The 22,853-nt window shown below is 36.4% G+C and overlaps 1 protein-coding gene across 2 annotated transcripts; it reads right to left on the reverse strand.

The window, feature by feature from the left end:
• Positions 1 to 8,045: 8,045 nt before the first annotated feature.
• On the reverse strand, positions 8,046 to 22,794 carry LOC144433879 (GATOR2 complex protein WDR24-like). 2 transcript variants are annotated; one of them, XM_078122272.1, is made up of 18 exons: positions 22,655 to 22,794; positions 21,112 to 21,216; positions 20,440 to 20,553; positions 19,582 to 19,766; positions 17,971 to 18,093; positions 17,331 to 17,462; positions 16,261 to 16,465; positions 15,408 to 15,511; positions 14,764 to 14,973; positions 13,987 to 14,097; positions 13,180 to 13,297; positions 12,274 to 12,580; positions 11,922 to 11,969; positions 10,940 to 11,099; positions 10,287 to 10,389; positions 9,766 to 9,851; positions 9,249 to 9,355; positions 8,046 to 8,813 (listed from the first exon to the last, which is right to left on the reverse strand). In XM_078122272.1, the coding sequence occupies exons 1-18, from the start codon at positions 22,695 to 22,697 to the stop codon at positions 8,678 to 8,680; spliced, it is 2,397 nt and encodes a 798-aa protein (XP_077978398.1). In that variant the 5' UTR covers positions 22,698 to 22,794; the 3' UTR covers positions 8,046 to 8,677. The 2 variants fall into 2 exon arrangements, with proteins under 2 accessions (XP_077978398.1, XP_077978397.1); XM_078122271.1 differs by lacking the exon at positions 22,655 to 22,794 and adding an exon at positions 21,963 to 22,043.
• Positions 22,795 to 22,853: the final 59 nt, after the last annotated feature.

Consider the following 22,853-nt stretch of genomic DNA (forward strand, 5'->3'; position numbering starts at 1 on the left):
TGTTTTCTCTCATCAAACATTTGTGATTTGCAAAGCTCTAATCAATGATAATGTGATCCTGGGCTAATGATTTTTTAAAAACCCATTTCATTTGATAGTATTGTCATTGTAGTCATCAAAGTCGGATATTAACACAATGGACAAAATGACAAACTGTTGTCTTGGTAACTATAAAGTCTTTTATTACCCTATTGTGCTGGGTACAAAACAAAAACAAAAACAGGTGCCATTTTCCCTGTTCACAACATTTCAAATAACTGCATCACGAGCATCTTTCTCAAACAACCCACAACAAAAACAGATTTAATTTCAGCCAAATGTCCAAGAACAAAACCCCCAACACTTGAATTTCATTCTCCTGTGTATTGTCTTTTTATCAGTAATGTTTTAATTATTGGTACAGTAATGTCCATTTGTTTTTAACGTGTCTCTGTATTTTGATGTTTTTATGTTATTTGAAAAGTAATTTCATGGTGATAGTCAACTCCGTGAATATGATAATTTAGAAAGTAATGAAACAGTGATATCACATTTGACAGACACTTGGACTAGTATAAAAAACAACATACATCCAGCAGGTGACATACATATAGAGTGTGTCTGGGCTGTAAACAAAGTGACAAACAGTTGAGATAGGATGTGGCAGATTGTATTAATAAATGACAAACACTTGACTTAAGCCGTGTGTGACAAATGCCGTGCCCTTTTATAGAGATGACGAAAAAACAAATTGTTAATACTTAAAATGGAATGTCATCAAATTTTGTTAGAATTGTGACGAATCATTGATGATATTACCTGCACTGTTTAAGTTTTTGTTAACTTTGTAATATAATATAAGGATGATAATTTCTTAGTCATGGGCCATGTAAGTTTTGCTGTTTAACTATTAAACTCCTGCATTTTTGTGCAATATAGCCATACATGTATCTCACATATTTTATGTAGCGTGACACACGATCTTCACATGTTGCTAGCCATACATTTATCTCACATATTTTATGTAGCATGACACACGATCTTCACATGGTGCTAGCCATATATGTATCTCACATATTTTATGTAGCGTGACACACGATCTTCACATGTTGCTAGCCATACATGTACCTCACATATTTTATGTAGCTTGACATACACGATCTTTCACATGTTGCTAGCCATACATGTATCGCACATATTTATGTAGCTTGACATACACGATCTTTCACATGTTGCTAGCCATACATGTATCTCACATATTTTATGTAGCTTGACACACGATCTTCACGTTGCTAGCCATACATGTAATTTACATCATGTGGCTAGTCCTTCATGTATTTTACATGCCATGTGGCTAGCCATATTTTTGCACAATGTGGGTATAGCCCTACATATATATTACATGTTGTGCCTAGTTCACACCATGTGGCTAACCCGTCATGTATTTTGTCATGTGGTTGAGTAGATTGATCATGTGGCTAGCCCTTCATGTATTTAGTCATGTGGCTGAGTAGATTGATCATGTGGCTAGCCCTTCATGTATTTAGTCATGTGGTTGAGTAGATTGATCATGTGGCTAGCCCTTCATGTATTTAGTCATGTGGCTGGGTAGATTGATCATGTGGCTAGCCCTTCATGTATTTAGTCATGTGGCTGAGTAGATTGATCATGTGGCTAGCCCTTCATGTATTTAGTCATGTGGTTGAGTAGATTGATCATGTGGCTAGCCCTTCATGTATTTAGTCATGTGGCTGGGTAGATTGATCATGTGGCTAGCCCTTCATGTATTTAGTCATGTGGCTGAGTAGATTGATCATGTGGCTAGCCCTTCATGTATTTAGTCATGTGGCTGAGTAGATAGATCATGTGGCTCGCCCTTCATGTATTTAGTCATGTGGCTGGGTAGATTGATCATGTGGCTGGGTAGATTGATCATGTGGCTAGCCCTTCATGTATTTAGTCATGTGGCTGGGTAGATTGATCATGTGGCTAGCCCTTCATGTATTTAGTCATGTGGCTGGGTAGATTGATCATGTGGCTAGCCCTTCATGTATTTAGTCATGTGGCTGGGTAGATTGATCATGTGGATAGCCCTTCATGTATTTAGTCATGTGGCTGAGTAGATTGATCATGTTGCTAAGCCCTTCATGTATTTAGTCATGTGGCTGAGTAGATTGATCATGTGGCTAAGCCCTTCATGTATTTAGTCATGTGGCTGGGTAGATTGATCATGTGGCTAGCCCTTCATGTATTTAGTCATGTGGCAGAGTAGATTGATCATGTTGCTAAGCCCTTCATGTATTTAGTCATGTGGCTGAGTAGATTGATCATGTGGCTAAGCCCTTCATGTATTTAGTCATGTGGCTGGGTAGATTGATCATGTGGGTAACCCTTCATGTATTTAGTCATGTGGCTGAGTAGATTGATCATGTGGGTAACCCTTCATGTATTTAGTCATGTGGCTGAGTAGATTGATCATGTGGCTAGCCCTTCATGTAGTCATGTGGCTGGGTAGATTGATAGAATGTTTCAGTGTTTCATTTAATGACTGATGATGTAGAGTAGAACAAAAGACTACCAAGTGTAACTATACAAACATTTTGTAAATATGAGAGGTAAACAACAAGTATTAACTGAAATAATAAACCAACAAGAAAACAACCAAATCTGTACTTGATTACATGTAATAACTAACCATTGAAAGTTCATTGACATACGGTAGTAGTAGTCCTTTATACTGGTGAATCTGAGACATCTGATTAAACAAACTGAACTTCATGTCGGGGGGGGGGGGGGAAATAACTAGCACATTATTGCATATTGTGTCATGGAGTTGTGAAGGAGTCACTAATATTACATGTAATCGACACAATTGTCACTTTCTGAAGAAAGTGCTATCATTAATGATCAGAATACTGACAATACACAAGTTACTACGGCCCACCATTTCTACATTTATAGCCTATATCTGTAGACTTGAAGGACTAACGCTACTAGTACTACACTATTCTGCTATCCAAAATGATTTTTTAGCTCAACTGAACTGAGGTCAGTAGTGCTATAATCGAGAAGTGTGTGTGTGTGTGTGTGTGTGTGTGTGTGTGTGTGTGTGTGTGTGTGTGTGTGTGTGTGACCGAGTTACAGAAACTACATATTGGTAACTATGAATTCAGTAATTATGAAATTGTGAAAGTAATGTATGATGCCATTCACAAGAATGACGTGTTTGTGTACGTACACACGCAACAGACACACGCACGCACACACACACACACACGTTTTTTTTTTTTTTGATATATGAAAGTGTGTGTCTATACATGCATGTACAATAGTTTAAGACCGCGTGATAGCTGTTTGTCACTCAGGCGCTTATCAGCAAGTATCCCATGATGCATTTTTACAACAAAGAAGTATGATGTCACCTTTATTCCAAGGCTTTAATCACAGACTAAATACACATTCACTGCAGTGGTAATGGTCTATGGGTATCCACTGGTGACTACAATTTACCAGGTAACATTTCAATATTATCCTCAAGTACTTAAACTTTGGTTGTCGAACTAGTTACTGATTACTTTTTGGATGTTAAATCTGTCGGGTTTTTTTTTCTTAACAGTCACTTTGTCGAGATAAGAGACTGCTGGTACTGTAGGGGAAACAGTACCAGTCTAACAGACGTTGGAGGGGATTCCCCTTGCAGGCTTTGTATACTGTATACTGTAGAGAATAGAATACGTATAAAATCAGGGCGTTTACTCTCTTCGGCGGCCAGCCCTATTTTTTTACTGTTGATAATTTAGTTGATTTTTGTATTATATGTACTTCATTAGACCAAATATGATAACAATACATTTGTTCCCATAACAGCAAAGTTTCTTCGTACGTCAACAGGTGGTTTTATGGTCGTATACGTTTGTGTGTTTAGGCAAAGTACACGGATCAGTTGTATGTAAATATGTTGTAACAATGGAGACATGAATAATGAAGACAACACTGTCTGTGTCTGTCTGTTTGTCATAATTGATGTAATTATTAAGTTAGATATTCCTTCGAACATCACAATTAAACATATCTTTGTGTATCACGTGAGTACGTACCCAAAATAACAGTACAAAAATATAACATTTCTCCCTTTTCCCCTTTTTTCGCAGTCTTCAAGATGGCATCAAATTTTGGACTGTCGGCTGAACTTCAAACAACGCATGGAAGAACAAACTATGTCCGTCTTTGTCGACTTCTTGTAGGAGGGGGTACGAGGGCACTACGATATGTTTTCAACAATATTCATCCACCTTATGTCCTGCCAAATATCCTGGCACAACCAGTTATTAAACAAAAATTGCAAAACCTCTTGACAAAGAAAACAATAACTCATAAATGCTGGAATATGATCTATCCGATACCAACCAACTTAGTGTCATGTATGAATTTCGACATTACATTGCTAGTTATTCTCTTACGAAATATTTGCAGTTTAAACCGCCCAGCTGCTGGTTGGGATACTTTACCTCACCAGAATGACTATTCTGTAGAAGCTGACATTGTAAGGATAAAGTGGTATCGAAATAAACTTTATCATAGTCATAACCTAAATATTGAAGACGGTAAATACGAAAACTACTGGAAGGCGATCAGCGAGGTGTTAGTTCGTCTCGGCGCTGACAGGGATGATATCGAGAAATTCAAACAAGACACCACTGACAGTGACTTGGAACAAAGATGTGTTCTGGAATTGAAAGAGTGGGCACAAGCTGATATTGAACTCAAAACACTACTTGAAGGGGTTGATGCTAAACTCGATAATTATAATCAGAAACTTGCTGACGTTGATGGAACTCTCGGAGAAGTGGGTGATTTGGTTGCAAGTAGTGCTGTCACCATAGAAACAACAAAAATGGAGATGATGCAGGAAATGCAAAAGATGACAGAGGAAAATACAACGAGCCTTAGAGATTACATTGATGAAAAGATGTCCCATCTCGTTACTAAAATGGATACCGTGATGGGGATAGTAACACAACATCAATATATGATCCGCAACCTTGCTTGTAAGTAATGTTTGGTTCCTGACAAAGTACGTCCATAAGACGTGTATGCCTCGATATATATCCCAATTTCAAAACACCATGAGTTATTACTGCTAATTGAGACGTTTACGAAGGTCACTGTTCCTTTGAGATAATCTTTTGGTTATATATCAGATTAGTTTTCAATGTTTGTTATATTTTGAACATTACATGTGTGGGCGGGAATATTGGTCTTATGTATCAAGTCAAATCCAATCAGTGAGTAAAATAGAGTATTTCCCACTCGGTACATTCGTGTATAAAAAAAGCTTTTACATACCATTTTTTTTATATAATCGCAAAGAACCTCTTACGTTGTAAAACTAGAGATCATGTGAACTAAAATCACGTGATATCTCAGTTCCACAATTCACAAAGGGTCGTCCTTGTCGATGTCTTGTCACTCAACTTATACTATTCTTTACAAGTAACATTAAACTATTTTATCATTTTATAAGATATTGAAATGATTCTTTGAATTTATTTTCAGCTGCGGCTGCAAGATGTCATAATGAACCATCTGTGATTAGGGAGGACATACCATCGTCGGTTCGACTTGGTGAAAGGCTCCTCATCCCACTACATACCAATAGTACAAATACTGGGGCATTATGTTTCTGCAATGGGCTAAAGGCAGAACTTAGACTTCCAAATGATCACACACAAATACTTGATGTTATAAAGACCGTGTCCACAGACAAATTACAACACGAATGTTATGTAGTAAAACTTGAACCTTGCGTAGAAGGTCGACATAGTTTATCTGTGACGACTAATGGTCTTCATGTCCAGGGTTCACCATGCCCTCTTCATGTCCGTGCGTCATTGAAATTATCCAGATCATTTGGGGGACCGGGTACTAAGCCAGGGTACTTCAAGAGTCCATTCGGGATAATTGTTAACAAAGACAATGACCTAATAGTGGCAGATTTTGATAACTGTCGCCTACAAATCGTTAGCACAAAGGGCCAACATAAGAAATCGATCCGAGCGCCATTCCTTCGGAGACCCATATTTCCCATAGATATTACCATGTCTCATGATCAGGACGGCATATTTTACTTTACAGATGGGGGACTATGGGATACAGCAACAGACACCCTTTTGAAAGGTGGCAACAACAGAGTTGTAAAATGTGACACCATGGGAAATTTTCTTGACATTGTTGGGAAAGATTTATTTCAGGCACCATGTGGAATTGGTCGTAATAGTGTGAGGTCATTGTTATATGTTACTGATTTCCAAGCAGGATGTATCCATATACTTGATATGGATAGTTTAAAGCATGTAAAATCCTTTGGCACAAGGGGGAACGGGATTGGTCAGTTTAGTTATCCGGGATATGTAACTATCAACAGCAAGGGTGATGTAATTGTTTCAGAATATGGTAATCACCGAATTCAGGTGTTCACATGGGATGGCGGGTTCAAATTCAGTTTTGGAAGCATGGGACAGAAAGAAGGACAGTTATATTGCCCCTATGGGATTGCCACAGACAGAGATGATAGCATTTACGTGTGTGATTCTGGGAACAGTCGCATTCAGAAATTTGATAAGTGGGGGAGATTTATCTGTCAAATTGGTGACCATGAGCTTGGAGTTGTGAATCCCTGCTGTATTGCTATCTCTGAAAACAACAACAAAACAACTGTTGTTGTCACCGACATGTTCAACAATGATGTCAAACTATTAGCATAGTCTGTCAAGTGCACAAGAGCGAGGATATGTTTGGTAACCATCTGGCAGTAGCTAGTTTGCATTATCCAGAATTAATAGCCAGAAGATATGTAAAGAACGATCAGACTTATGCATATATATAAAGATTAATATTCAGGATACAATTCTGACCGAATTGAGGGGACATCAGTATCTGATGAAGTGCTTCTAAAATATATATACATTTTTGTATATATATATATATATATATATATATATATATATATATATATATATATATATATATATATATATATATATATATATATATATATATATATATATATATATATATATATATATATATATATATATATAATCAAAGTAGGTTGGTTGGAACTTGGTTGGTTGGAACTTGAGGTGCTTGGTTGTAACTCCGAGTTTCACGCTCAATGCGTTCATCAGACAACTGTCTATCAACTGTTGTCTGATGAACGCATTGAGCGTGAAACTCGGAGTTACAACCAAGCACCTCAAGTTCCAACCAACCTACTTTGATTATTCCCGCCCTGCTTACCCAAGCATCGAGCACTCTATTCTACGAGTTTGATACTATTTACTATATATATATATATATATATATATATATATATATATATATATATATATATATATATAAATAACTCGGTGAGTATCAATCTGCTAAGACAGTGCTCTATACCGCAGTGGCAGAGCGTAATATATATATATATATATATGGTCTAACATTCTGTGTTATGGTGTGATGGAGCATACCAAGATTCGCTAAAATATTATGATTTAATATGTTTCATACTTAGTATGGGACACATGCGTAAACATGGCTCATTTACTAGTATTCAGCTTCCATATACCCCCACCCCCATGGCCCCGCCAAGTATTTGATTATCCACACAATAACGGTCTCAGTTTTCGGACAATTCTCATCGAGGCAACGATCGTCTGTTTTCTCATATTGTCATGATCAACATCTGCAATAAAGATCACATGATATTAAACTGTTGTTCTCATCTTATTTTCACTGCTAGTATGGAATGCATGGTATTTGTATTAAAAGCTTCCTTTTTGTCCTATACTATGTGTTTGGTGTTAGTTGCTGCAAAAATACATGGAGGGAATATTTGGTTTGGCTAAGTGCACATATATATTGTGATATACTGTAGTATTACAAACTCATCTTTACAACATTTGTATACATGTGAAATCTTTTATTAGTTTCAAATACACTTTGTATTGTTTCAAAAAAAGGATACATTTATGAACGAAACAGCAATATTTCAAATATACAAAGCAGAATATGGCAGTTATGAAAAAATCAGAAACTCTTCTCTAGCACCTGTTATCGACTAGTACATTCTTTATGTACAAAAATCCAAGCAGACTGTGCCATATTGGTCTAACAACTTGTATTATAATTGCTTGTTTGTCGAGAAAATTAAGTTTTATTATCATGTTTAGTGTAAATGCTGATAAAAATAAGAACAAGTTTTCTTAAAATTTCAAGAATTAACTAACTTGAAAATATTTGATGGTGAAAGCTGGTTGAGTAGTTGTACAATGTAATTGGAGGGTCTTGGGTTCAAGTCCTAGACCTGACCAACTTTTCTCCTCCTTTTTTCTACAAACCAACATGTATTTTTTTCTACATAAAGACAATCACGATTTATTCTGTAAGCAATATATCTACATTTGTGCCACATATTTCAGCTACATGTACTGTCCTCAACTTTGTATCATTTTGTCCAAACTAAGTACTTTGGATTCTCATGATACTCATATTTATATTTTAAATATCTGATCCAAGATTTTGAATAAAACTTTCCATCCTCCATCATCTTTCAGATTGACTATAAAAATAACACCCAGCACTCAATAGTCTATTCTCTGTACAGTATTTACAAGTATTTACATTGTCTAATATCATTTAGGTTTCTCCATTAGCTGTATTCACAACGATGACCACATCCAGCTGGACACCATGGACTGACCTTTAACCATTCTTCTATGTGGTTTAAGTGTCCACCATGACTACAGCCCTGGCACCATACATACAAGCCTTTCACTACGTGGTGGCTGGAAGAGAACATAAAGTTTATGTTATAAAAATGCCCACCATGGCTACAGCCCTGGTACCATACATACAAGCTTTTGACTATGTGGTGGCTGGAAGAGAACACAAAGATTACATGACACAATAAGGACCCTAGCATCATGCCCATTAATCTAAATTTTGTGGGTTACACATTCACACAGGAGATTCAAATGACTGGATACTTCTAAACCCTATCATCATTTCCACATTTTGTAAATTTGTTTTGAGACAGAGTAAAACTTGTGTTTTTGAATACACACACACACACACACACACACACACACACGCAGACACAGACAGATGGTTGTGATTTAACTTATTAAGTAGCACAAGTTTTTTGTGATTTTACTTACCAAATAGAACAAATGTTGGTGGGTCTACTTACCATACAAAGACGTATTAGCGATTTTACTTACCATATGGTGCAAGTATTAGTTATACTACGACATCGTCTACACATCCATCCACTGCTTGGTAATGCTTTACAACACTTATTACAATTTGTATGGATTGTAGTGGAAGCCTAGAAGAAGTAAGAATCAACACACAATCAGTAAATATGTGTTTGGATTGTTAAAATTACCCATGCAATGTCTTGTCAGGAGAGATATCTGGCTTTTTTTTTTGCTCTTTCCAAATCTGTTGTCCATTTCTTTTATCTGATGCATTGCTCTCAAGTTATTCGTATAGAAAGGGTAGAAAATTACATGCTTATAATGCCAAAGTCTGAAAATATTGGCCCAATAAATAAGTTTCATATCTGTCAGCATTGATCAGGCTCTTTGCATTTGTACACTGACATAGGGAATCTTTGTGTGAATCTTTGTGTGCTTAGTCTCATATTTCCATTGTAAAGGAATCTTTTGTAGGCGTATGGTACAGAAGACTCCCTAGCTTGCTGGCATGATGGAAAGTAATATATGTGTGTCTTACCTGATTCAGTGCACCAACAGTGTGATGATTACTTAGTTTAATTATTTCATTTGCCACTGTCCACAACTGAAACCTGCACAGTAATTCTGAAAAGGGAAAATATATATTGCAATTACTATTTTTGATAGGATAGACATCCGACAGGTTGAGATATGTTCTCTGCAATATTGGCTCATGCAGAATCACTATTCCATAAAGTTATGCATGGTTATCCAAAATATCAATTTTTGTACAAATATAAGCGTGTTCACATAATTTTGTGTACATGGAACATTTCTGTGCTCATTGTAAAATCCATACACTGTGTAGTATGTGTGTGCACCAATTCAAATAATAACCATTCCATTGCATTGCATTCAGTGCAGAGAACATGGTGAAATCATCCAAATACCCAGGATGTTATATTTGCACCCACATGGAGCACTGTCATAGAATCTATACAGTACACATTTAATTAGCATAAATGAATACAAATGAAGTCTTGCATTGTGCACTAGATGTAAACATGTCAAGTGACTTACCAATATAGGCCATAAACCAAACTTCTTGCGTTGTTTCATCGACATGACTACGAATACGATCTCCGAGAACTACTAATGCTGTTACTGTTGTTTGTACATCACCCTGGCAACAGAAAATCATATCAATTGTACAGAATTAGAGTAAATGAAATAAACTTACGATGTATGGATTCACAAGATTGCATTGTCAGCTAGAGTCAGTTTAACCAACCCAATCGACCAGCCAACTAACCACTCCCCCAGCCAGCCATTCACCATACCCGCACCCTGCCCACCAAACCAACCAATCTTACCACCAACGCGCCCAACAAACCAACCCCTAACCAGCCCACCCATCCACCAACTAATCAACAAACCTATGAATCAATCAATTAGTCAATCAATATTCTTATCACATGTCAATCAATCAATCTGCTATTCAATATTTGGCCACTAACAATGCTATTATCGTAAATAAATGGTTGTATCAATATGAGTGGTAACATAAGTTTATTTCAGGAAATTGATATCCCAGAACACTCAAGGACTTTCAAGCTGCATGAAAACCTTGATCATACTATCATCTAGGAAGCAAAGATATACATGAAGAGTGTGTAGCATCTTTTCTTTCTCAAATACATATCCAAAAGAGCCTAGACTTTATCTGCCCTCACCTGTTCAGCATAGAAATGCAGCATGTCAACAACACTTGGTGTGAACTGCCAAGGTGGTAGTGATGTAGATAACACTGCTGATATAGCTATAGGATTGAGATCAGCTGATGGTACTGACAGGAACTGATTACTTATACTAAGAGTTTCTGACTCATTGGCACTGTAAGAAAAATGGACAAAGATTTCCTAATTTAGCCTCTTCTGATAATCACACTGTGTTATACCACGCACAAGTCAAGTTGTAAGCATTTGAACAGAAAATATAGATCATAGACTCTAGCTGTTCTATGCCATGACAATGCACGTCTACATATGTCCTGCAATGATCCAAATGGAGTGTGGAGTCATGATGGGTGAATGGGTAGCGTGACCGGCTTGGAATCTACAGGTTGCAGGTTCGAGCCCTGTCGATGCCTGCTGTTTGTTTCTGAGTGGCTAAAGTCCTTGGGCAAGGTTTGAACCACGACTGTGCCTCAGTTAACCCAGCTGTATAATTGGGGACCTGGTAGGATGTAGGTTGCAATGTGAAGGCTTTAATCCTATGCGCTGAAATGGCTGCAATGGATTGTATGCTCCCTGGGGAGTTGAGGAAGACTAAAGGGCCGTTGTGCCGTTCTGATCCGAGCCAGGGGTAATAAATTGTAAAGCGCTTTGAGCACGGTGTGGGAAAGCGCTATATAAGAACCCAACATTATTATTAAATATGACTAAAATGTTACACATGTGAGAATTGCCATTTTCCCCTATGTTTGGGCAGGTACAAATCAATCATATTACATGTAAGAGAGTTAACACTATATTCAGTGACCATTTTTTCCTTAATTTTAACTGAAAATTGGTTTAAGTTTTCTAAAATATAGGCACAGCAAAAAATTAAGATTTTTATTACTATGGTAACAATCATACATAGCAATTAAGTAACAGAAGGCATTTACAAAGGGAACATATTCTGTATTTATGAGAGACAATATTATGCACATACCTTGATGGTGATTCTGGTCGTTCTTGAAGGTCACCAGGTGAGGGCGCCCTAACAAAGTGAGAAACCATATTGTGCATGAATAACAACTAAAAATTTACTAAATTTGACAGAAAATGAATCAACGCCTTTTCACTTTCTATGGTTCACTCCTTTCTTGTCAAGATTTATGGTGATGGCATATGATTGAGTAAAGTAAACACTTGAGGTGAGATATTTACTAGCTGGTAGATGGCATTGAGCTATGTATGTAAAGATGGATTTGACATCAATCAATCAATCAATCAATCAGCAAAGTTTATATAGTGCCAAAATCCAAAAACATTGTTTTGCTCTATGACACTCAATGACATACCTATCAGTGATTTCATGCCTTGGCTGGAAGGCTTCAGTTGGCAGCGTCCAGTCATCTCCTGGTTCGGTTCCAGAATAGTTATCATAATCAAATACTTCTACTTCACCATCTCCAAAGAAGAAGTCTCCATGCATCTGAGTTAAGCCACTGGCTAATGTTGTCAGAGCTCTGTCATGTTCTAAGTCACTCTCTGATTCATCATTTTCACTAGTGACACCAGTTGAATCACCTAGAGGAATGTTTGCTTCCATCCTGGACTCACTTTTCTTTGGTATGTCAGTGTTTGGGTTGATGGACTCACCTCGACCTTATCAACAAAATAAACAAATTGTTTTTATACTTTGTATAACATTTCCTATGTGGCGCTTTCTGTGATTGTGGTATGATAGTGTGTTTGTGTCTGCTTGTGTATCAGTCTACACTGTACTATGCAAGTGTGTATGTGTGTGTATATGTGTGTGTGTGTGTGTGTATATATATATGTGTGTGTATGTATGTGTGTGTGTGTGTGTGTACACGCGTGTGTGTGTGGATGCGCGTGCATGTGTATTGAGGTCTGCCATTTTCTCTCCTCAAGAAAGCCTTTCTGTTGGTAATGTTTCATTTTCAAAGAAGATCCTTCTACTTCAAGAATATATGAATGAATCAATGAAGGAAACCATGGGTGGGTGAATGAATGAATGAATGAATGAATAAATAAACAAATACAGAACTACTACTAAAATGAGTGTATGGATGAAAAGAAGAGAGAAAGGTTATCAGCCACATTAGGTGATCACCTTGACTGCTTGTGATAACAGCTGCAGTGTTTTAAGAACACACTTATATCTCTACAGATATGATGTTAAAATGATTTCTGATAATTGTGATGAAGTCTTACAAGTCTTACACACTGATTGTAATTACCTTTGTCATCTTTATCTTGTTTGTCTGATGTATTAGACACAGTTCTACTAAAACTAGCTGCTGTAGATGGTACCGTTTCTCTGTATAGTAACTTTAACATCTTCCAGCTCTGAGCAATCTACAAACAAAAACACACATGAATTCACAAAATGAGTGAACTTTTCCAGAACTGTCCATAAGGAGCGTATGAGGGCTAGCAAGCTGGAAACTATGATATTACTGAACATCTTCCTCTTGTAATAGAGTATACCATTGACCACAGAATTTTCTGAAAATTCCTTTTTTTTTATCATATTTGACTACTTACAGTAATTGTAAACTTTCAAGATGATGACTGCAAGTTGATTTGGATTCCTTCAGCTTCCTTGTATACCATCTACTACTGAGTTTAGATGATTTATTGTTTATTTGATGAGATTACAGTACCATATCATGTCTTTGTGACGTTCAATGCCTAAAACTTATACTTAGTATTCTAAACTAGATATGTACACGTGTGCAGTCATGATAGTCGAATGTTTATGTTTGAGTTGCCAGCTTAGAATCTGCAGGTTGCAGGTTGCAGGTTTGAGCCTCACTGCTGGGACCTGGTAGGATAGCGGTTGTTGTTATGAGAATGCTTCGATCCTATATGGTCACCGAGGCTGCAATGGATTGCATGAAAGTACATTTTGTCATGCTGCCACAGGTCTGTATGAGGGGTAATAATTGTAAAATACAGTTTGAGCACAGTTCGGTTAAGTGCTATATGCAAACTGATACATTTGTATCTGTATTGCTGTGAGGCTAGGTCACACATATACATACCTGATGTCTGTCTAAGTCCTGAGCTATCTTGGCATTGTGATCACACAGTTCAGTGAATGGTCTGCCTGTAAGCTGATAGTTCAATGCACTTTTACAAAATCCATCTGAAAACTGAAGCAAGTCCATGTGGTGTTTATTATCAAGCGTATATATTTTTTTTATGTAATCAAAACCAACCTAACCACATCAATGTTTAGATCTTTCTATAGTTTAATACTTAACTATGAAATCAAATTAAAATTTGGTTTTGTAGCTTACTGTCTGATATTAATGGAACAGATCTTGCTGTCTAGACATGACAGAGAGAGAGAGAGAGAGAGAGAGAGAGAGAGAGAGAGAGAGAGAGAGAGAGAGAGAGAGAGAGAGAGAGAGAGAGAGAGAGAGAGAGAGAGAGAGAGAGAGAGAGAGAGAGAGAGAGAGAGAGAGAGAGAGAGAGAGAGAGAGAGAGAGAGAGAGAGAGAGAGAGAGAGAGAGAGGCACAGAAACAGACAGACAGACAGACAGAAACAGACACACACAGATCACATATTCATGCATATATAACTGGTATGACACAAAGGTTTCTTTTCATGCACATGGAAAATGATGAACAACAAAACTAATACAAGTAGCTGAAAATACCTTTCACTTGTTATCATCTACACAAAAGCTCTTTTTCAGTTTTATCTTTAATAATGTCAGTTTACATTTCCTTACAGTAGTGTAAGTCTTGTATCATTTCTGTTCTACTAGTCAGACCATTTCAAGTACTTAAAACTTTCTAACATGAAAACATACCTTTAAGTCTTGATTCTTGAACATATTAACTGTACTACACACTGCCCTGGTTTGTTCCTCTGGTTCGGGGTTCTTTCTAAAGAATGCAGGTAACTTGGTTGATGAGTAGCTGGCAGTGGAAGTACCTCTGTTATTATTACCACCACCTAAAATATCACTAGCCGCATGGCAAACGTCACCAAAGATGTTGATGTCCACACCAACTGGATTCTGAACAGCAATAAATATAAGCATTTGTCTCAACAAGAAATTAGAGTAAATAAGTTTTTTCCCATAATCCCTTGCAGGAAATTTCCCAATGGCTGAATACATGTCAAGTGCAGTAGAGTTTCTTAGCTAATGCTTTCCTTCAATGTTGAACAAGATATGGAGATACTATACACAAAATCATATGTAAGTTGATAGAAGTAATCAATACAAATGCACTAAAGGCAGAAATAAGCATATAAACTGGACTTTTCTTTTACATAGGCTAAAGAGATTTCTAAACTTCTTTGAGTCACTCTAAAGACATTATATATAAAGTCAAAAGTGGATTTTACTTGCATGTATCAATTGATGTTCTTAAAGTAAAACTGACTTAGTCTACCTTTGGTGACATTATCATACATTCTTTACATTAACATAGTACAGCTGAAACTTACAGCTGTTTCTGCTGGTCTCTTGGCATCTCTGAAGACATGTTGATATAACGTTAAATCTTTAGATCCTGAGAGAAAAATGTGTGGATCATGTCTCCATACAATACCTGAAAAGACAACAATATTTACTGTTACTATACCTACATCATATGTTGTATAATAATAATAAGAATAACAACAACAACAACAACAACAACAACAACAACAACAACAACAACAACCTAGTGTCTGTAGTGATTAGAGTGTCAGTACACATGCATTGAACAAATATTCAACTTTATGAACATACACTTGTTTGTATGCCTCATGTTGTTATTGTGGTGGAAATTATATTTTCACCTGTCTGTTTATTAACGAGAATGTTTTGTTTTGGCGTTTAAAGTTAGAGGAAAATTGTCAACAACACACACATTAATTTATTACAGTTTGGTGGAGTTCTAATTCTGGATCTGATTTTAGTCAAGCAATGACATTATTAGCATCTATAGCCGAGTGCCAACCATTGAGGGCACCCTGCTTTGGCTTTTGTAGGTATGACCAGAGGTTATGTTTTCATATAACAACAGAAACAGAAACAGAAACAGAATGAACTCTACTGAGTGCCTTTAATTTGATCTGTTAAAGACACAGAAAACTTGCACAACACTGGAACATATTATCATCACAATCAAGGCCTATAATTTCTACATAGGGTGGAATCTATTCCCTATAGGTTGAGGGGGAACACTGGATAAACATGGATAAATGCAATCACATAGATATATCAATTATTAATTTCATTTTAAATTTTGACCATTTTGTTGAACCACAAGTTTCAATCTAATTTTAATTCTATCAATTTTTATCTTCTTCATACCTGTGGCTACATCTTTGTGTTCTTCAAAAGTTGCAAATGGAATATAAGGTCTTCTAATGTCCCAGATGTTGACACTATGATCTACTAGTAATGAACAGCTGGCTATGTGATACCGCCGTTGAGGGCGCCATTTTATCCTAGCAACCGATGCAATAGTCTGGACTGTGTTCTGCAAAGTTGGTTTTAAGGCAAGATCTGTCCAAATCTGTGACAAAAAAAACCAACAAAAATTCAAATGAAAGTTGTGAAATTTTATGTCTGTCTACACACCATAATATATATATAGCAATACAGGGTTTTAAAATGATGCATAAAAAGATATCGTCGAGAGTGATGCAAGGCCTATACATACAGATACCCTACTTTACTGCTCTCAAATAAACCACTCAGAAAATTTCATTTGCACAATGTCTATCTTATCTCTTCCTGCAGTAATAATCTAGTTCCTTTTTACAGTATGTATTTAAGACAGGCCGGCTATGTTAGACTGTGGTTATGGATGTATTGGGATTTTTGTCAAGGCTGGTTCATCTCATACTTACTTTGTGTTCTATCTCTTCTGGCAGTAGCTGACCAATTCTTTTTCTCAGAGTAGCAATCTAGCCTGACTAAATATAGGACCCCTGTGGGTTACAAATTTCTGGTAGTATGAGGTGTGGTATGGAGGGTGGGGGGTGGAGGAGGAAATGGCATTTCATTGAACCAACAGCTAATACTTTGATTGTCTTATCTCTTCCTGCAGTAGCTGAACACTTCCTTTCCCGAGTATACCAGTCTAGACTGTGACTAAATATAGTACCTTATTCCTATGGGCTATAATTTTCTGTTACTATTAGGGGTAAAATGGGGGTGTAGGGTTGGAAATTGGATTATAGTCAATAGCTAATATGCTGTGTTATATCTCCTCCTGTAGTAGCTAAACAGTTCCTTTCCTCGGTATACCAATCTAAACTAAACATAGGACTATTATGGGCTTCAAAATGCCAGTAAGATGGGGGTGGGAGGAGTGTGGGGGGGGGGGGGTGTTGGTGTAGGATATGGAGTAATAGTCTAGGTTGGCCTATACTTACTTTGATTGTCTTATCTCTTCCTGCAGTAGCTAACCAGTTCCTTTCCTCGGTGTGCCAATCTAAGCTAAATGTAGGACCACTATGGGCTGTAAATTGTTGGTAGTATTTATCAGTTCTCCTAATATCCCAAAGCTGCAAAGACAAATTAACACACAGCCATCAGATAATGGGGTTTCAGAATTCAATAGTTGTTGACTTCACTTCTTCTTAATATTTGTCTCATTTGATAGGAATTTTCACAAACTGAAATTTATCAAAACACTATACTGAAGGTCATGACGTGGATATGTCTGTGTCAAAGGTTGATCAAATGCAATTACCATATATAATTCAAATATCACCATGGCAACACCTAATGATTCAAATTGGATAGTAACTTCTACATTAATACAATGACAAGAAATATACACGAATCCTTCAGGGTGCACTGCACTGACTGTGAAGGCCAAATTTATTGAACAGGCTATTAAATTTATGATTATGCACCGAAAATGCAGATTCAGCAAAATGTACACATTTTTTTCCCTTTTAATTAACTGACCACTGGACCAACCGATCCATCATTTTTATGGTGTTAGCCTTAGCTTGTTGTTAATTCTAAAGTGTGTCATACATTAGTTATGACTTTTTTAAAACATACCTGTACACTACCATTTTCAAATGCTGCTGCAAACACAAAGTACTGGACGGGAGAGAATTGGATATCTCGGACACTCTCAGATTTCCCATAGAATGTACTAGCCAATTCTTTCTTTCGTAAATCCTGCAAAGAGTAAATGAAATAAAAAGGTTATTGGTTTGCGTTCCTGCAATTTTTTTGGTTATGATGTTCAAATCTGACAGTAAAAGAAAAGAATTAAAGTGGCACTGCCTGTAATAGTCTATATTCTAGATACTGCTAAAGTCTGCTCTTGAATGCTGCCCTCAGTGGCCAAACATTATAATCTTTTCTCTTTATGATATGATATATATATATATATATATAATGCATGGTACAAGTTACATCAACACAAAAAAGTTAAAAATGCACATCAAGGATGGTTAACTTTGATTAAGGTGAGTTTTGTATTTTTTGGTGACCAAAAAATCACTAGTATGTTATGAAGGTTTATTGAACCTGAATACCTAGAGACGGTTCCCTACAAGCTGTTTGAGATGATTCAATGGAATAATATAATTATAGAATATTTATATATGAAACAAAAGCAGCCAGTAAAAATGATAAAGTTACAGACTCCAAAATGTAAATACTGAATTACAATTGCACACAGCTGATCATTGCATTATTTAGGAACATGACAGCCTAGGATAATCCTATTTGAAAGTTTACATCTGTATTTACCTGTCCCTCGGAGCAAAGTGCAAATACAGAAGATGTAAAATGTGGTCTATAAAGTATAAATGGAATACAGTTGTCTTGTAATCAGATTGTGTAGCAATATATATATTTACCCAACCAATCTAACTGTCATAGAAGATGCTTTAACTCTCAGTATTAAATTTCAAATGTCTGCAATAAATCACACTCACTACTATTTATGGATCAAATTACTTCCTCATTACATATTTGTAATTCTCATTATAGTCTATGTTTGTAAAATACATATACTTATTGACATTTTTATGAAATATGAAATATCATGTTTTAATTCACATATTATGAAGTACATTAAACTTTGGATCTATCTTACTGATTTCACTGTAGTGTTTATAGGAGTTCATCAAACTAGCAAACAGACCATACTTAGAACGCACCTCGGAAATAAACTGTTTAAACTTTTTCTTTTACTTAAGTCACAAAAACACAACCCTATTCTCAGTTCAAATCAAGGGAAAAAATCAGGGATCACACACAATTTTTTAAATAGAGGCCAAAATGGTATCAAAATTAAGTAGAATCCAATATGGCCGCCAACTACTGTGTTAAGTCCAAGGGAAAATAAAAGGTTGCCAATTTCTTTGAAAAAAGACAGTGAATGCCCCCCCCCCCCCCCATGTTTGAGGGAAATTGGTCCTTGAGGTGCAATTCTACTTTATAAAGTGGCACAATCTGTAACTTAGGACCCATTTTTTGGCTACCGTAATATCTGTGTAAAAAATGCATCTAAGTTGATCAAGTCTAATGCTGTATAGTTTATTTATTTATCTATTTATTTATTTATTTATTTATTTATTTATTTATTCATCAAATACATTTCTATCTTAACATCCATCATAACTTCTGTATCAGTAACTTTTCATCTTAACTTACAAATGATTTCATGGAGCCATCTTGGGATCCACTGAGAAGTACATTAGTTTCAGAAGGATGAAAGCACACTTTATTGACAGTTCTTTTGTGATCATGGAATATCATATCTTGTTTGGACCGTGATTCCTTGGCTAGATCCCATGTAATGACAGCACCATTTGTAGCTGCAGTAGCCAGTAGGTTATCTGAATTGAAAAACATGTCAAACAAACAATAACATATCTGTATATATAATTATAAAAGTATTCAATATTTGGCAAGGTTGAAGAACACAAGGTCCAATATATTCTGTTGATTACTGCAACCTGCGACCTGTTTTAAACTCAAGCAAAGAGGAGAACCTGATATTCTCTATTATATAATTGCTATCACTGAAGATTTGTACATACATGTTCCAGTGTATGTTGCTGTATTATGTCTATGCTGAGTATGTCAATGTACATGTATGTAGGTGTACATGCCATCCACAGGATACAAAAAAGTCTGTAATTGGCATGTGTGTGTGTGTGTGTGTGTGTGTGTGTGTGTGTGTGTGTGTGTGTGTGTGTGTGTGTGTGTGTGTGTGTGTGTGTGTATGTGTATGTTTCTGTGTGTGTGTGTGTGTGTCTGTGACAGTGCGTGTGTGTGTGTGTGTGTGTGTGTGTGTGTGTGTGTGTGTGTGTGTGTGTGTGTGTGTGTGTGTGTGTGTGTGTGTGCATGAATGTGCATTTGTGCATGTGTATATACATGTAAGTAAAGTGTATATACCATCTACAGGAATTATGCCACGCTACTATAGTTGAGTATGCATGTATGTGTTTGCTGATGTATGTGTGATACATACAAGTAAACTGATGCATGTATGTATGGTGTACATACCATCCACAGGATGCCATACAACATCAGCACTGCTATAGTTGAGATTAATTCTTCCAACCCTCAGATTAGCTTTCTCAACAAATTCTTCATCTTCAATGGAATAGATTTTGAATACTGGAAATGAAAGAACACATATTACCAACTTAATTCTCATGTAGTAGTTTTGTGAAGTTTTTTTTTTTTTTAGATATCCAAGTGAGAATGTTTTCACATTTCAAAATTGTCTCTGCCAGGATCAATTATTGATCATTGTAGAATGCTCACTTCCATAAATACAGACACAGCATATGTGGTAGCCATGTCCTTTCAAATGTTGGTCAAATGCTTCAAAATTCCCTATCCTGTACATATTCAGACTCAGAGAATTTTTGGGTTTTGACACATCTAATCAAGGTCATTTGATCAAATAATACAAATAATTTCAACGCATTAAATATATTCATCAGGTCTGTAAAACACATTAATTTTGTACCATAAACAAGGGTTCTATTCTAATTACCTACAAGTAACATTCAGCCTGTTGGATTGACAGGTGAAATGTTACTTGTAAGTAATGAGAGCCCATGGTCATGGTACAAGAACTAATTGAAAACTCGTATCTAAATATGCTTGTCAGTCTGGAAAAAATAAAGAAAGGGTAAATAGAGATATGGACATTATATGGATACTTACAATTTCGTCCTACTACCACTACCTGTGAGGCATCTCTACGTATACTTAGTGCTGTGATAGTGGCATCCACTGTTGCATGCATAGTACGACCCATGCTGCTGGTGACTGAAGCACAAAGAAAAGTATTAAATTATCAAGTGAGGATTTGAAACTAACAAAACAGTGTCAGCTGTCACGGATTGTACAATGTAGCTCTAATCTGGCTGAATTCCAGAGATTTATGTACCAGGGTTTCCAATCCATTCATACATACATCCATGAACTCCTGGCCAGTAAAACTATATACATTTTTACCAGCTTTTTACTTTCTAATTACTAGGGTCCTAAACCTTACAAATACTAGTGAGGGTTGAAGTTTCATGCAAATATTTATTTTTCGGAAAATCACACCCATAGTTTCAGTTTCACATTATTTTTGTATCACATTTAGATTTGCAAATACAACAATGAATCAACTTCACAGTAATGTGATCAGAACTGAATAATGATTACAATATTTAAAACTGTACCATGGCTGACTCAACAAACTGAACAATGCTATTTAATATATACATATTCTCTAAACCATAAACTCATTATCAAAGGTAATGTTTGCCACAAACCTTCTACGTGAAAGCAAGTCACATTCCGATCAACCTGAAATTTTGTGGGCATATAGAGAATCAAGAGACTTATCTGGGTGGTACTATATCGATACACCAACACCAAGATAAGTCTTTGGGCTATGAAAATATATGCATAGACATATCAGGTCAAAATAAATAGAAAAAATGACAGTTAAACTGTACACAAAATCATAAACATACAATTCCTATCCCAAACACACCCAAATAATTAATTGACAAACTCACAGCGCATATATATCTTTTTGTTGTCGATGGGACTAACATTAGGATCCCAATCCGATGAAAACATGGTTTCTGTTTCTACAGATCACAGTTATACAGGAAATGGTGGAGATTTTCCAGTGAAAAGTCAGAGGTTGACATGCCTCCTTGCATACAAACGACTGTCTACAGTGTACTTAATGATACAGTTATATTACTGGATTTCAAATGCTGTAACCTTTGTCATATTACCTCGGTGCCCACCTCTGTTTACCCGTACTTGTAAAATTCGGACGTGCTAGAATGAATCTTTCAGCTCATCACTGTGATCACAATCGTTTTATTTAATTTCCTTGTATCTAGGTTTCAGGATGTTTTACCATCCTCCAATTAAACGCAACAAAAATGGTGTCAACCATATGCAGGTTTCTGCATTTCCATTGGTTGGAATTTTTCTCCTCGTGTGCAATACAGTAAACCGACAGCTACTGTTGTCAAGGGCGGGCGACGTTTGTCATGTTTCTACTCAAGCACGCCTTGTTCACTGTTTACGATTCACGGGCTAGAACATATGCACCTACCTTCACATAAAACTATAATAATATAGCTGTTAAAAGAAAATGTGCTATTCAAAATATGCAAAAGTCTCAACTCTCATTTCAATCACGCCTTGAAACTGATGTAATTTAGGAATAGAGAAATGAAAGTAGGCTCACCCCATTCGGCATGAGCCGCTTTTGATAGTGCTGGAGGTTGCATTTGTGTATTCGATTACAGATTTTCTTTCACGAAAGGCAAAGCGGTGAAAGTTCGGTCACGTCTTACAATTCAAAGTCCAGCTCATTATGATAACATACATGTGAACTAAAGTGACCTTGTGGAGTGACCCTAAACGTCACCAGTTTTTGTGTAGAT

Source organism: Glandiceps talaboti, chromosome 4 (genome assembly GCF_964340395.1).
Source record: "Glandiceps talaboti chromosome 4, keGlaTala1.1, whole genome shotgun sequence".
Lineage (NCBI taxonomy): Eukaryota > Metazoa > Hemichordata > Enteropneusta > Spengelidae > Glandiceps > Glandiceps talaboti.